Source organism: Parus major, chromosome 11 (genome assembly GCF_001522545.3).
Source record: "Parus major isolate Abel chromosome 11, Parus_major1.1, whole genome shotgun sequence".
Lineage (NCBI taxonomy): Eukaryota > Metazoa > Chordata > Aves > Passeriformes > Paridae > Parus > Parus major.
This window is the reverse complement of record NC_031780.1, coordinates 18,562,762-18,578,042: the sequence shown is the minus strand read 5'-3', so window position 1 is coordinate 18,578,042 and position 15,281 is coordinate 18,562,762. Positions and strand designations below refer to the sequence as shown.

The 15,281-nt window shown below is 46.9% G+C and overlaps 1 protein-coding gene across 1 annotated transcript in view; it reads left to right on the top strand.

Moving 5' to 3' along the window:
• Nucleotides 1-15,281, top strand: part of LOC107209919 (WT1 interacting protein) — a 77,977-nt gene that overhangs the window by 41,635 nt on the left and 21,061 nt on the right. Inside the window, exon 3 of the mRNA XM_015640112.3 lies at nucleotides 13,840-13,907. Coding sequence (XP_015495598.1) covers nucleotides 13,840-13,907 — 68 coding nt within the window. The remainder of the gene's footprint in view (nucleotides 1-13,839; nucleotides 13,908-15,281) is intronic.

Below are 15,281 nucleotides of genomic sequence, written 5' to 3'. Positions count from 1 at the left end.
TGCCATCCCCTGCTGCTCCCCCATCCCTGGCTGTGCCATCCCCTGCTGCTCCCTGGTCCAGCTCCTGCAGCCCAGCCTGGCCCAGGCAGCCACCGTGGCTGGGGAAGGGCTTCCAGCAGCGCTCCCTGCTCTGGATGCCCACGTGTGCTTGGTGCTTTCTCCTCCTCTCCACCAGCCCCCAGCCTGATTTCTTCTTGCCTAATACTTTCCAGCATAACTGTTTACCAAACTCCTGTGAACTTGCACTGTGTTTGGAGTAGTGGTAGCGGAAGTGAATGATGAGCCAGGCAAGGAACAGGCAGGGAACTGGACAAGGGACACTTTCAAAGTATCTGCTGTAAGAAGAGCAGTGGCTCTGACTCCATCCAGCAGGGTTTGCTGTGCTGGAGTGGTGACTGTGCCAGCACACAGCCACTGATACCTTCCAGCTCTTATAGCTGTGCCTGTGCAGAGTGTCAGGCCCCTGATTTAGTGCATATTTAAAAGCAGGAATGGATAGATTGCTTGTTTTTGATTACTCACTGTTACATCTCAGCAGTTGTCTGTCAGTGTGCTCTAAAACACAAGTGTGCTATGTCCTGACATTAAATTAGATTCAGTCACACAACTCCCCTGGCTGCCTGGGTTCTCTGCACTATCACACTTCCAACTGCACTGCCTGCAAAATTTTTCCTGGAAGTAATGCAAATACCTTCATTGAGTGAGTCAGTGGATTACTGACCTTAGGAACCACAGCAGGGTAAATTCAGACCCATAGAAACAATTTGCTGAATCAGTATTAACAGTGCAGTAGTCTCTAGAGCAGCAGTCTCCCCAGACAAGTGTTCAAGATGATCCTTTAGGGTGCAGGAAGAAAATACTTCACAAGTGAATGTTTATAATTTATAAATATATAAATGTACATGTATTGGAATGCATGTGCAAACATTGTTTTACTGGTAGGGGAGCATGATCAAAAGTTTGGACTAGGGGAAGAAAGCCTAAAGAACACACAGCCACCAGGACTTGTTCTGCTGATTCCATGAGTTATTTAACAAAGCACAATGTATGCACTCGGGAAAATAAGGCTGGAAATCATCTTTTAATCTCTTAAGAAAGTATGTAGGTGAGAGCCACAGATCATTGTTTTTGAAGGGATGTTATTTTTTATTGCCCTGTTTATATTCAAGTGGCAATCATCCCTGTTGTTAGAATGTGCTGGTTTGGGCCCTGCTGCATGAGGCTGGTTCACGAGAGGAGCCAGTGGCTGCTCTCTCTGAAGTCCTGTGGGGTTTGGGTGATGATGGTGAAGATAATTTGTTTCACATACAGAGATGGCAGCACAGAAGCCAGCAGATCATACAGTACCTGCACACTGAAACCTCGAGGAGGTTTCAAAATTTGCACAAAGGGGAAAGTTCTTTATCAGTGGAGTTCTGCAGCTGATCCTGTGCAGTTGTGAGTGATTAACTCCTGGGTCACAGGAGCCAGTGCATTTGATGTTTGTGGTTTGCTGTATAGCTGCTTTTTCATATTTGCTTCTAGCCTTTTCCCCCTAGCCCAAATGTTGGGCAAGTGAACAGGATATGCAAAACCCAAAATCCAGGGGAAATCAGGAGTAAGCAGCTTTGATAGGAGCATGGCTGAAGGCAGAGGTTTGCAGTGTCTTAGTCACCAGTGGCTGTAGTGGAGAGCTGATGTCTCATGCTGGGTAGAGAAAAGAGGAAGGAAGTGGATTTAGCAGAAAATTGATTGCATCTACTTGGGCTCTTTCCAGCTGAATCCTGAGTTAAGTACATTCATCCTGAACTAATCGTTGTGGAGAATTGGCTGAAATCTCACATAGTTCTTAAAAGGAAAGCTAAGCATTAAAGGAACAATATCCCTATTGTACCTGAGTGCCAGAAGAAGTGAGTGTACTGTCAGGAGCTGTACCTATTCACCCTCTGGCTTGGGAGCTGCTTGTGGCATTAGTACTAATGTGACCTGTTGCAGGAAGCTGTGGTCAGTCCAGCACAAAACATCAAGGAGGGCTGAGCTTTGATTGGATTTCAGATTGGCTGAGCAGACCCCAGTCCATTTCAGTAACTGAGTACAACTATGATTTTCAGTTTTGTTTTGTTTACAGCAAAGAATACTGGAATATTGTCTAAAACACATGTCTAAGGTCCTAGCGAGGTTTTATTCCAAGTTACCCAGGATAAATCTGAAGAAATGTTATTGACATCGGTGTAATTGTTCACCAGTGTGGGCAACAGGAGAGTTGTTCTCTGTGCAGGTCTTTCAAATTTACAGCTACATAATCTAAACCCAGAGAATGCCCTTCAAAACTAGCGGATGCTTTAATACTTAGTCATTCTGAACTTCTCTCACTGTGTACTGTGCTAAGTTTTCTTCGTGCTTCTGGACCCAAGGACCACTCCCTGACACATTCTTCCATTGTCCCATGAAGAAAAGGGTTACAGCTGTTGCTCAAGATGTCATTTCTAGGCACCGTGGTTCTTAGCAATCTCACTTTATTGAGATTTATCTCAAGGGAAGGGGAATTGTGCACTGTGAGCTTGATTTCACCAGCATGGGGTGCCGTGGGTGCTGGCTGCTGAGCACTTTGTGGACAGGACTCAAGCCAAGCCCTGCTGGCGTGTGGAGGTTCAGCAGCAGCGCCCTTTGATGCTCTCGTGCTGGGTGCTGACTCACATGGTGCTTGTGAACTCTGCAGATCCATTCTTGTTCTTGTGAGACAACGCACGAGAGAGTTTAGGGAAATTGCTCATCTCCCTTGAGGCTCTCCTGCATGTTGCCACAGGACTGGGCTGTGTCCACTCCTTTTGTTCAACATGCTTTTTTGTATGTTGGGAGAGGTGATGCTGCAGCTCACTCCATGCTAAGATGACATTCAGCAACCTGCCTGCTCTTCCAGCTCCTGTTCAGATGTCTCACGTGCTTCAGAGCCTGGCTAAGCTGGGACTTTGAGTTGAGGCTGAACTTGAATGGAAAATAATGACTTGCAGGAAAGAACCTGCAATGGTTCAATGTATCAGTGGTGAGGGGTCTGCAGTACCCAACAGCCTTACCCAGCATTTGCCAGTTTTCAGGTGGAGGCTCCAGTGGGTTCTTGCCCTGCTGTAAATGTCCACCTGACACCAAACATCCTTTTTTATTTCTTCCTTCTTCTTCTTCTTCCTTCTTTTCTTCCTTCAGTCTTATTGGATTCATTCCCATTGGAGTTGCCTCCCTTTGTGTTTCTCAGCACATCCCTCACAAAGGCTGCTCAGGAACTTGGGGCAGTGCAGAGCTCAGGAGGTTGATCCTGTTTCCCTCAGGGAGATCACACAGTGTGAACTTTGATTCAGGGACTCTGTTCCATGTGTGTGTGTCCAAAAGAAGGCCTGAGCAGAGTCTCAGAATTCTGCTAGATAAAAATACCAGTTGTGCTGGAGGTGTGCATCCCATTCATATCCATGTGCAGCTGAAGTTTCAGACTTGGACTTAGAGAGCTCTTTAGTCTGGTGGTGATGACTCTGGAGGATGCAACAGGAGCTTGAGATCGGCAGAGGTTCAAAACAGAAAAAGAGAATGTTTCATACAATGCACAGTGAAATTGTGGGACTCTGCCATAGGGACAGCGTGGAGGCCAAAAATATAAATGATCTCATAGAGAAATTAGACAAATTAGAGAAGAATTGCTCCAGTGAGGCTATTAAACATAATAGTTATGATGCAACCTGTGGTGCAGGAAGGCCTTAAGTGCTGGCTGCTGGAAGCTGAGAGGTTATTCTTGGGAACACTGCAGCTGTGTGAGCCCTGTTTGCAGTGCTCCTTCCCAATGAGCTTCCACTCCTGGCCAGATGTGGAGCCAGGATGCCAGGATGGATGGAGGCTGTTGCTCACATCGTGGTGGCTCTTGCTGGAGGCTGAATGAGAGCCACCCCCATGGCACACATGGCTCCAGCCAGGCCCCTGGAGGCCGTGTCCTGCCTGGAAGGCTTGGGCTGGAGTGGGCTGGGCTTTGGGGATGGATTTACTCTGCCATGGAATGGGCTGGCACTTGCACCCTGGGACAGTGTGATAAGACAAGTGCTCTTTTAAGTCCTGGCTTACAGGCAGCAGCTGGAAAATTGGAATTCCTTGCTGATAAGGAACAAGAGGCTGTGATGGAGTGGTGAAAGCTTCCCACAGTGGAAGCTACCTTGGGGGAAGAGCTGCACCCCCTGCCCTCCCAGCTTGTGAGTGGTGGTGAGGCCTCTCATGGTTTGGTGGGGGTTTTTTGCATTTGTAAACCCAGCCCTGGGGGAAAAACATTAAATTGAAGTACACTTGGAGCTTTATTTTACATTTTCTTGTGTTGCCACTTGCTGGGTTGTTAAGTAATATATATTTTAAGATATATGTTAATATATGGACCCAAAGTAGCTGTTAGATCAATGCAGGCAGTTGTATTTCTGTTTTTAAACATGTACTTGGCTTATGTTTTTGCAAACCCTTTTTCAGCATAAGTTCTTCTGTTAGAGCTCTGTGGAAATAATTTATGTGTTAACCCAGAAATTGATGGGTGGTATGGGGTAGAATAAATATGTAAGTGGGAGAGAAAGGAAACATCTGCCAATTTAAACTTCAGCAAATTATATGGAAGCCTGAAAGTATCTGCTAAGTTTATAATACAGTCTGCACAGGAACGCCTTGCCAGAGTGCCAGAGGTCAGAGAGCTTCTTGTCCCTGCAGCTTTAAGCAACCTTTTGGTTAAATAACCTGACTGAAGAGTAGGAGGAGACAGAAAGGAAGAGAGAATTCCACACTAGAGTAAACATGGCACGGAGATTAGGGATACCCTGCCAAGAAAGGTGGGGTTTTCCAGCAAGGTAACAAAAGATATTAGCTATCTATCTACATAATCCTGCTGGAGGCTGACAGCTGCAGTCATGCGGAGAGGTTGGGGCAGAAATGTGCCCTGCACACCTCAGAAACGTGTCCAGCACCCACTTGGGGCTGTGGTGGGCAGAGTCCTGTGGAGATCTCTGGGATGCAGGATGCAGCAAAGGAGCACCGCTGGGTACAGAGGTGTTCCCTCCTGTGCCACGGGGCGGAATCCAGGGGAAGTTAATGAAGTTCTTCACTCATGGCAGGTTAAGGTTAAACTGCAGAGGAGAATCTCGAGTTTACCTTGGGTTTACACACATGTCAGAATGGTTGTGCTGTGTTTTCCCTGGGGTTTTGTGGCACATTGGTGGGTGCAGAGCACAGAGCCCTTCCTGGCGATGCTGGTACCTGGGGCCTCCATCCCCAGCAGCTGCGAGCCCGGCGGGGCAGCAGGGAGAGGATGATAATTGTATTACACCAGAGTGCTTTTGTGAGAGTCCAGGGAAGAGCAGGGAAACGGTAATTGGGAGGAAAAATAGTTAACTACCATCTGCTTCCCCAGGGCAGAGCGACGAGATGGAGAGTGAGAAAGAATGCTGACTTTGTAGCCACGGTTAATTTGCACTGAAAAGCTCGGTTTTGGTGTACAAATATGAATCACTACAGGATCTTAAACAAGAAAATTGTTTCCAATTATTAATTTGAAAATAATTTATTTTAAATGATAATTTAAATTATCATTTTAAACCGTTTTTTATGTTTTTTCCACATCAATATTTCTTGGAATTGAATCTCTTTAAAATGTTTGTTCATATCTTGCTATGTCTGCCTACCTGATGATAATATTTTATAGGAATTTGTTCACAGACTCTGAATACTCTTTCCTGAAAGAACCTATGTAAAGGGAGAAAACAATACACATCCTGTACTCCACCTTCATAGGCCTCCAACATACGATGCCACCTTTTGTTTGCAAGAGTTTAAATTTCAAATAAAATCCCAGCATTCTTTTGAAAAAAAGGAAAGGGCCTCTCCCCTGCTTAGATTGTCAAATCCCAGACTAGCCTGGAATTGAATAGGCCAAGTCAGTGACCTCAGGCAGAAAGAATGTTGGTTATTTACGTAGGGCTTCTGCTATTTTAGCAGCAAACCTTTTCTTCTGAAAGGACAATGTATACTGTTTTGTGTTTATGGCCGAGTAAAAAGCTTGTACATTTGAGATTTGCATCGTAATAGCCTCGTAACTCAATATACAGCATCCTCAAAAATAGCAGTGCAAGGCTCTGTTTTGTCTTAGCCAGGGCTGGTCTTTTAGAGGCTTTTACAAAAGTTCTCTGAAAAACCCGACCTTAAGATTCAGCTGCTTATATGTTTGCTTTGGTGGCTTTTTTTTTTTCCTCCTTTTTTTTTCCTCAGAGTTTTGTTTTTTTTAAAAAACCTAAAATTACACGTGGTTTCTTTAGGAGCTATCAGGTCAGTGCTCAAAATATTTTGATGCATCTCAAGCTAAGCTGTGCCTGCAGCTTGAAACCAGGAAAACGTGTGAGTGTGTGTGTGTGTGCAATCCAGACACTGAGCATTTTTCCTGAAATAATGGGAGATCTTTACAGGCATTCTGGCCTGGTGGATGAGCCTGCAATTCCAAATGGTTTTTAAAGTGTGCCTTTCTCAATAGATCGTAACCATGAGGAGCTATTGTGTGAGTAAAGCACACATTTAGGATCCAATCCTGCATTCCTTAAAGTCAATGGGAGTCTGAGCGTGAAAGGAATGCAGGATTGGGTCCTGGAACAGGGGAGCAAAATTGTGTGCCAGATTGCTTTGAAAAGAAGAATACAGCACATCCACAGTAGCCACTTTTTAGTGTTTCAGATTTCAAACGGCCAGAGTCTGTGAAAAGTGGCTTCTGCCAACATGCAGTATCTTCTATTCAAAGGAATTTGGCATCGATTTTTTTTTTCTTCCCCTATCTTAAAACCCCTGAAAACCCTAGAAATTCACCCCTTCTTTCACAAAGGCTGAGCATTATGAGGAGGGGAGGGGGCCATGGCAGTGGGGGGATGGAAGTTTCTCCAAGCCCAGGGGCTGGAGCTCAGTCCCCTCCTGGCACCCTGACTGTGGTGGCAGCTTCATCACAGGACCCCAGCATGGAGAGCCCGTGCTCGGTGGCTTTGTGTGAGTCCACTGTAGGAAACCAAGGAGAAAAACTTAATTAACAGTTATTGAGAGGCTAAAGCAGCCTTGGTTTGCCCCGCTGCAATGGGTGGGGTGGCAGAAACCCTGTGGAAAGAAAACCCATGTGAGAGGGGCAGAGTGAGCCGGGATGGGAAACTCCAGGCCCAAACTCACATGTGAGTAAAGGAGGAATGGTAACAGATAAAGGATTACAAGCTTTTGTTTTCTTTTGGCACATCTTCAATTCCTAGGCAGGCAAACCTCCTCTGCTGCTTAAAAGGAAACAATTCTCTGGGTGAAATTCTGCTCCTGTTTTAGCCAGAGGTGTCTGGGCAGAGGAGGTAGCAGAGGTGGTTTGTTATTACTTAACGTTTTCAATTATTTATTGTGTTTGTAAAACTTGGTATTTTTCTTGAAGTTTCAGCTTTTGGACTCAGCTGGTGACTTAAATTTTAGCTTCTACTGTTCAGAAATAGTGGCTGTCCAACCTAGGGGTTTGTGGAGAACTGGTTTGGGTTGTGGAGGTTTCTCTTGCCATTCATCTTTTGGGTTCTGTGTGGCCAGTTCGTCGGTCAGCAGGTGGTGTCACCCAGCTCAGAGGGACGGTCACTGCTCTGCAGAAGCTGCAGCGTGTGCCAGGGGTTGGTGGGCAGTGGTGCCCATGGTGATGCTGCTGTGAGCAGGACCTTCAAGAGGACCCTGGCTGGAAAAGTGCCTTTGGGAGTGTGGGCAGCCTGTGGATGCACCACAGACCAGCTCACAATCCCAACAGCCCCACACCAAGAGCCAGAGCGTTTTGCAAAACAAAAACCAAGTTTGGCCTGGTAAAAGTTTCCATTTCACTGAGCAGTGATGGAGAGTGTGGCAAGGTGAGCTGTGAGCAGGCAGAAGCATTTGCTCAGCTCAAACCACCTCGTGTCTCGTTCCACTTGCACAGGGCTTTGGGGCAATACATGGGAGCTTTCCTTCAGTGTTAAGGTAGCTGGGAGATATTTGAGTGAATGTTGTTCTGTATTAATGCTCTGTGTGTGTGTTCACACATCACTGCAGCCTGGCTTTGGGAGACTGTCACTTAAGGTGCTGGGATGAGACGAGTCCTGGTGCTGGTGTCACATCAGTCACTGCAGGGATGGCATCTGAAGCAGTTAACAAGCAATTAGGTCCATGTTTAATATTGCTAACTAAAACAGGCACAGTTCTTTGGTCAGCCAGGCATGAAGAGCTCGGGCTGCCACGCTCAGGAAGCTAGGCAAGTCATGGACCAGAGCTTGCAGAGATCCTCTCTGTGTGTCCTGATCAGCCTTAGCACCGACAGTTCATTAAATAGGAAGGAGGAAGGATCTCAAGGAGAGAAGCAATGTGAGATTTTTATATTTTTTTGCCTCCAGAAAGAGCTGTTAAAGAGGGATGCTGTGGATCTGTCTTGCTGTGAGACAGGACAGGAGTTTCTGGGTGCCCCTTTCCCAGCAGGAGCAGGACATGGCCATGCTGGGGGCTCTGGCAGAGCAGGAACAGCCACCCTGCCTGTGCCTTGGCTCTCCCTGTGCTGCACAGCCATGTCCCCAGCCAGCAGGAATGGCAGCCACTGAAATGATATTCCATGGTGTTAACTTGGGCTGTTCAGACTGTTAATTAGCTCTGCTTTAATGAATTTCCCATCTTTAGCAGTGATGCCTACAACTGAACTCTTGGATTGCACTCCATATGGGAAGGTTTAATTACATTTTGTGGCTAAAACAGTATCCCTGTTCCACACAGCTGTGACATTAGGGGTAACTGGACATTATTAGTCACTTCACTCTTTGTCTCATCTAACACTGAAACTTTCCCACATGAAGTTACTAGAGGCACATCTCTGTTGAGAGTGGCAGGAGAGGGAGCCTGGTGGTGAGGGGGTGCTGTGCTGTGGGTTTTTCAGCACGCTGGTAATCTCTGGGATGCAGCAGGCATTATCTGGGAGGCAGGGCTGGGGCTGCAGCATTCCCATGATGTCAGAGGGGAGCTGCTTGTGTTTGAGTAGCGTCAGGCACGGAGACAATGCAGGCTTCTCACATGAACTTGCTTACTTCACACTACTACTAAATCATGATTACCAAAGGGTTGTGTGTTTTCAATCATCAAAGAACTTGAAATATTATAATAATGCTTAGCACTTTTCAACTTCAAAGCACGCTGCAAACAATAATTAGGTCTAATAACCCTGCTGTGACAATGAGACATTCCTATCTCCTGTTTTACAGCAGCCAGGGGGGTGTCAGCCCCTGCTCCGGCTGCATCCATCCTGTGTGAGACAGGAGATCTTCCACTGAAGGCTGTGATTGATAAACTGACCTCTCCACAGGCAAACACTCACGGCCAGCAGCAGCAGTGATGCTTTCCAGGCTGGAGGGGAAAGGCAGGACACTTCCAGTGCTCTTTTGGGCCATGTCCCCAGGACTGTAAAATCTGGGCTCATTCACGTTTTGTTCCATGGGGACCTGGAGCAGCATTTGAAACAGTGGTGGAAAAAAGTTGTGTTCTATCTTGGCTTCCTGGCTGGTGTGTTTTCACCAGGCAGCAAAGTGTTGTGGAGACTAGGGAGAATACTGTGGACAGCCCAAGTGAACTGGGGTTCATTTTTCCTTTTGCAAGCTGTCTTTGAGTTGGACCCTTTGATAAAGGAGCAGCTGTCCCATTCCTTCTAGTCTGTGACATGTAGGAGATAAAAATTGTGCAGGAAGTAGTTGATGGACACATTTAAATAACAGACATTTATAAAATGGTTAAATGTCCAAACCACTGTTAAAAACTTAGAGATGGTTCTGCTTTAATTTCTCATTTTTTTTTTAGAGTTCCACAAAACCTGCATTCTTTTGGATGTTTGTCATGTTGGTTGCAATCACCAGTTGTGATCAGTCCTTGGGATAGAGTAATTTCTAGCTTTCATTTTATTATCTTCTAGATTATCTCGTGAATGTTTGCACTGTTTGCTGGGGCGTTTGTGAGGTCTCTGCCTCCCACCCAAGGTGGTGGAACTCCCTTCTCCTGCTCATTCCCCCTCCAAGGTGGGGCTGTTGGGAAATGGAAACTATTTGTTTGTCACTGGCAGTGCAAAATCTTTGTTTACTGTGGGAAAACAAGGCTGAAGAGCACTCGGGAGAGAAGGGGCTTCCCCCCAAAAGCTGCTGCTGGTGTCAGGAGCCTGCACACAGCTGGGTGGCTCCTGCCCTGGGCCAGATCCCCCTGTGCATCCCCTGTGCATCCCCTCTACATCCCCTATACATCCCCTGTGTGCTCTCTGTGCATGCCATGTGCTCCCTGTGCATCCCCTGTGCATCCTGTGTGCATCCCCTGTGTGCTCCCTGTGCATTCCCTGTGCATCCCCCTGTGTGCTCCCTATACATCCCCTATACATTCCCTGTGCATCCCCTGTGTGCTCCCTGTGCATTCCCTGTGTGCATCCCCTGTGCATCCCCTGTGCATCCCCCTGTGTGCTCCCTATACATCCCCTATACATCCCCTGTGCATCCCCTGTGCATGCCCTGTACATCACCTATACATCCCCTATACATTCCCTGTGCATTCCCTGTTCTGCTGCTGTTTGGGTGTGAAGCAGAGCCGATTCCTCACTGCTGCTGCTGCAAACTGGTCTGACAGGGCAGGCATGCCAAGGTGGGAATCCAGCAGGAGGAGGAGGAGGAGGAACCAAGTGCAGTGTTTGTGAAACCCCATACTCTGAACTCTGTGCTAGGCTGCTCATTGTTATTGTAATGAGCCGTCAGCAAGTTGCATCAAGTTTTGTCAGAAGCTCTTGACTTTTTTTGTTTCAATATTATGAAAGCAAATAGTAACCAGGCTTGGCTAGACGCAGTCATTCAAAGGAAAGCCAAGCAGCGGGGCCTGTGTGCCAGTGGGCAGGATGATGTTACCTTCCCTGGCTGGCCAGGTGCTTGCATCAGCTGGCTAAAGCAACATCAGGGGGGTTTTACTCGTAATTTCTGCCTTATTGACAGTAACAGGTCACAGCTACACCCAACAGGCTGGTGCTGTGCCCATCCCCGAGTAGCTCCAGCCCTTTGAGAGGTGAAGCCCCCTTGTCCAGCACCTGGAGCTCAGGGAAAGCATCCCAACATCAAGGTGATGCACCCACTCTGGGGCTGGGGCCACAGCACTGCCTCTCCTCAGGATTCCTGTCTCCCTGGCAGCACTTCCCTCTCGACTGCAGTTTGCACATGATGCACTCCAAGGCTGATGGATTGAACTCCACTGACCATGTTCAGTGCTGTCATTCAGTCAACCCTTCCACAGGACAGGAATGTACACTTTTGCCTTTATTTCTAAAATCCAGGATGTAGAAACCAATATAGGCATCCATGGTTGGTTGAGTGATATCTTGTTTATGAGATAATTATTGTACAGTGCTTGAATGAAATTCTTGCAAGGTAAAAGGCCTGTCAGTTTTGTTAATCGTTGCTAGTAATAGTCATTATCATGTGGGCAAGCTGCTTGCCTGCTTTATGAGTTTAGGCAAGTCAGTTCCCTAATGGGTGTCCTGTATTTTTCAGCTGAAAAATGGGGGAAATGGTATTTTCCCTCAGTTTTGAGAGATGTTATGCTGGGAGTGCTGTGTGCTGCAGAGGTGGCATGGGGACACTCCCAGTGGGGCTGGGCACAGGGCAGGCAGCTGCCAAATGCAGCTGAGACCTCTGATGTGTCTGAGAGGTGCTCCAGAACACTGGATTTGCCTTGTTGGTTTGGATCAGAGGCTTCCTGCTCCATCCCAGTCCAGGAAAGTGGCTCCTGCCAGTGATGCTGTGCTGAGGAAAGAACCAGAGCAGAATTTGTGCCATTCCTATCAACCTCAGCACTGCCAGGCTGGGGTACAGGGTGGGATGTCAGGGTCCTCCTGCCCCTTTGGCAGTGCCTTGGGAGATGCTGGTTCCTCCCTGCACCGCTCTCCTGCAGAGACCCTTCCAGCAGCCAGCACTGGGATTTGTCCCTGATGGCCAGCGCTGCTTCCCCTGCAGCAAACACCCAGCTCTGGGGTGAGTGAGCACGGGGGATGTGCTGCATCAACACATCCAAGGCAGGTCCCTGTTCTGGCTGGACACTTCATGTCCACCAGCTGAAGACAAGTTGTGTGCCAAGGCTGGATCTGACAGAGACAACACGTCCTTTACAAAGCCATTCTGGCCTCTTTCATTTTTCCCTTTCATTCCATGGACTTTAAACCTTTCCCTAGAGAGGTGTAAAAACAGCTTTGACAAGCAGGAGGGAAAATGTAGATGTGGTTGCTCCTGCATCAGTTGAGAGAGGCCCCAAGGTCCCCTGGTTGCTGTCCCAGCCTTGTTCAGGGGATGGCCCAGCTTCACCTCAGACTCTCAGAGAGTACATTGCTCATGTCCCCAGGGTCCTGGTCCCCACCAAAGCCACCAGGAGCTGGAAAGACAAACAAGAGCTGACTCCACCTACCAGCAGTATGGAGACAGCAGCCGTGAGATCGACAGCCCAAGAATGTGCACACAAAAGAAGCATTTCCCTCAGCCACGACAGTAAAACCACCAGACAACCACATGCAGCATGTGATTTCCCAAAAGCATCAGCCCAGATCCCAGCTCCTTTGTGCCACACACTGTTTCTCAGGATCAGATCACAGTGGCAACTTGGAAAAGGTGTTTTCAAACACTGCAAATTAATCATATTTTCCTCAACACTCTTTATGGAAACCGTGGAGAGTGCTCCTGCCCCTCTGTGCTGGCCAGCTGGCTCAACTCATTGCCCCACAGGGATCAGTGGTGTTCCTGGTGTAGCTGGAGAAGACATCCAGGCTGATTCCATGGAGTGAAGCTCCAGCAGTGACCTGGGATCTGTTGTCCTGGGAACTCCTCTTGCCCTCTCCCTTGCCTGTGTTGCTGCTGGCACAGCCCGAGGCAGCCGCTGTCCATGTGAGGCTGCAAAGGGCTGCTGAGAGCTCCGTGCCTGGGAGCTTTGGCCAGTGGGACCCTGGCACAGTGGGAATGAGGTGAGCTGGGATGAGTTTGCTTTCCCTTCTCCCTCTCTGCTTTTACTCTGCTGAAGCAGCGCTGCTCTCAACAGAGCAACTCTGGTGTAAGACAGCTCTGATGTGCTGTATCTACAAAGTTATTTGGCTTGGTGGTTCTTTCATTCCTGGTTTGAATCCTTTCTGTTGGGACTCTCTGTGAATGCTGTGCATTTCTTCACTGTAAAGGGAGCCAGCAGATCATGACTACCACAGGCTGCTAGTCGAGTTCCACATGGTCTAATGAAATGGCAAATGTCAAAACTTGAATACAAAATCTCTCATTTTCAGTGTGATTTTACTGCCCTTTCCTCCATTAGATGTGCCTTGTACTGCTTTAGTGTTGCTGGGAACTGCTGTGGCATTGATTATTAATATTTTTGAGGGTGCAGGAACATCCATATGCAGTATCCTTTGTGTAGTTCTTTGGACACAAACGCTGCTGCTGTTGATGGCAGTGGATGTGAGCCTGCTGGGACTTTACATGCCAAGAAAATTGTCTCAATTTGCAAAGGAGCTTTTCCCCCCAAATCAATTTTGAGCTTAGATTGCAAGTTTTTCAGAAAATGTTGTCGGCTGGGTTTCATAATGTAACACTTAAAGGTAACTTTTACTGGGTACCTAAGGCGAGGTTTGGTACCTGATTTGGTAAGAGCCAAGAGCCTCAGGCCTGGCTCTGGATGAAGAGGGAGGAGAGGGGCCAGGAACAGACCCCACAGACACACAGGGGATGTGCTTTGCACTTTGCATCCTGAACAACTGCGTTTGGGGATGAAGAACAAAATTCTGATGGTCCTGTGTTTTAACAGGGAGAAGACTACGAGGGAAAGCATTCTACAATGTCAATGGCAAGGTGTACTGTGAAGAAGACTTCCTAGTAAGTAAGATTTCAGGCATTTTTTTTATCATTTCTAAAGCAAATCGTTCTTTTATGCTGGCTTGTTTGCTTTGAGAGACGGTTTGATGATGCGGGGCCTCCTGCCAGTGGCGGAATTGGGAAGCATCTTCCACTGACTCCTTGGTTTGAAGTGGTGGCTGTAAAACCAAGTACATAACTGCCCATAAGCCAGCACAAAGTGTAAATTACCAGGATAAACACTGGAGCTGCTCAAGCCTGGCACTTGAATTGCAGCCACAGAGACTTGCCTGCCAAGGCTGAGCTCGAAGTCAAACATCTGGGGAATACCAATCATAAGAGGAGGGAGAGGTTTGTGCTGGGAGCACGGCAGAGCTGTGCACAAAGTTGCTTTGTTGAGGCACAGTTTAATCACTGCTCTGCTCACGGGGCTGTGGGGCTGACTTGTGATTAGCTGGGAGCTCTTGGTCATGGAGGGGCAACTCAGGTTCTCTCCCTGCTCACAGAGCTTTTGTAAATGCTTTACTTTAATAGAGACTAAGTCAAAAAAGAAAATGAAGCCTATTGTTGAGCTGTGTTGTTCCAAAAATAAAATATTCATGCAATTAAGGGTGAGGATTGTGCATTGCACCACAAATGATTCAGTATGTGCAGACCATTTAGAGTTAAGATGAAGAGTATGGCGTGGCTGAGAATTGCAATTAGAGAGCAGTGATATATTTTAGCTTAGAGGAAGATGAATTGGACAATCAGTATGTTGAATTTATGCCAGCTTATTTATTGAAATACCATTAATTTAGAAGCTTGGGTCTTCCATGACGACTTTCCATTTCTAATGAATATATAATCATGCTTTTTGCAAAGGAATTATTCAAAGTATATCCCACAACAAAATTCTTACTGCCAGTTCAAAGTGCACTAATGCATTTCTCATCAATGCAATCCATAAAATTCATGGAAATTCCTAAAATATAAGCTGTATTTGCCTTTACATGTTACACCTTTACTGTGAGCTGGAGCCTGTTGGAAAGAAACCAAAATGTGTTTTGTGCAGAAAATAAGTATCTTGTTACAATTGAAACTTGTTACTGTTTTCCTTGCATTCTGGAGGGAAAATTCTTTTTTCTTCCTTTTTTTTTTTTCCCCCAGCTCTTTACTGTGTTTCTGCAGCAGCACAGGGAGGGGGAGAGGAGGTGGAGTGTGAGAGGGAGGGGCTCAAACCTTTGAGATGTTTCATTTGAACTGTGTAGGAATGTACTTTCCCCATGATCAAAACCTTTCATCCAGACTTAATGACATGATTGTTGTTATTAGCTTGTAATTTCAGCCTAAACACAAGAATTTTAAATCTAAAAATCTTAATCTTTTGGAGAACATTCAGTTTTCATGGGGTGG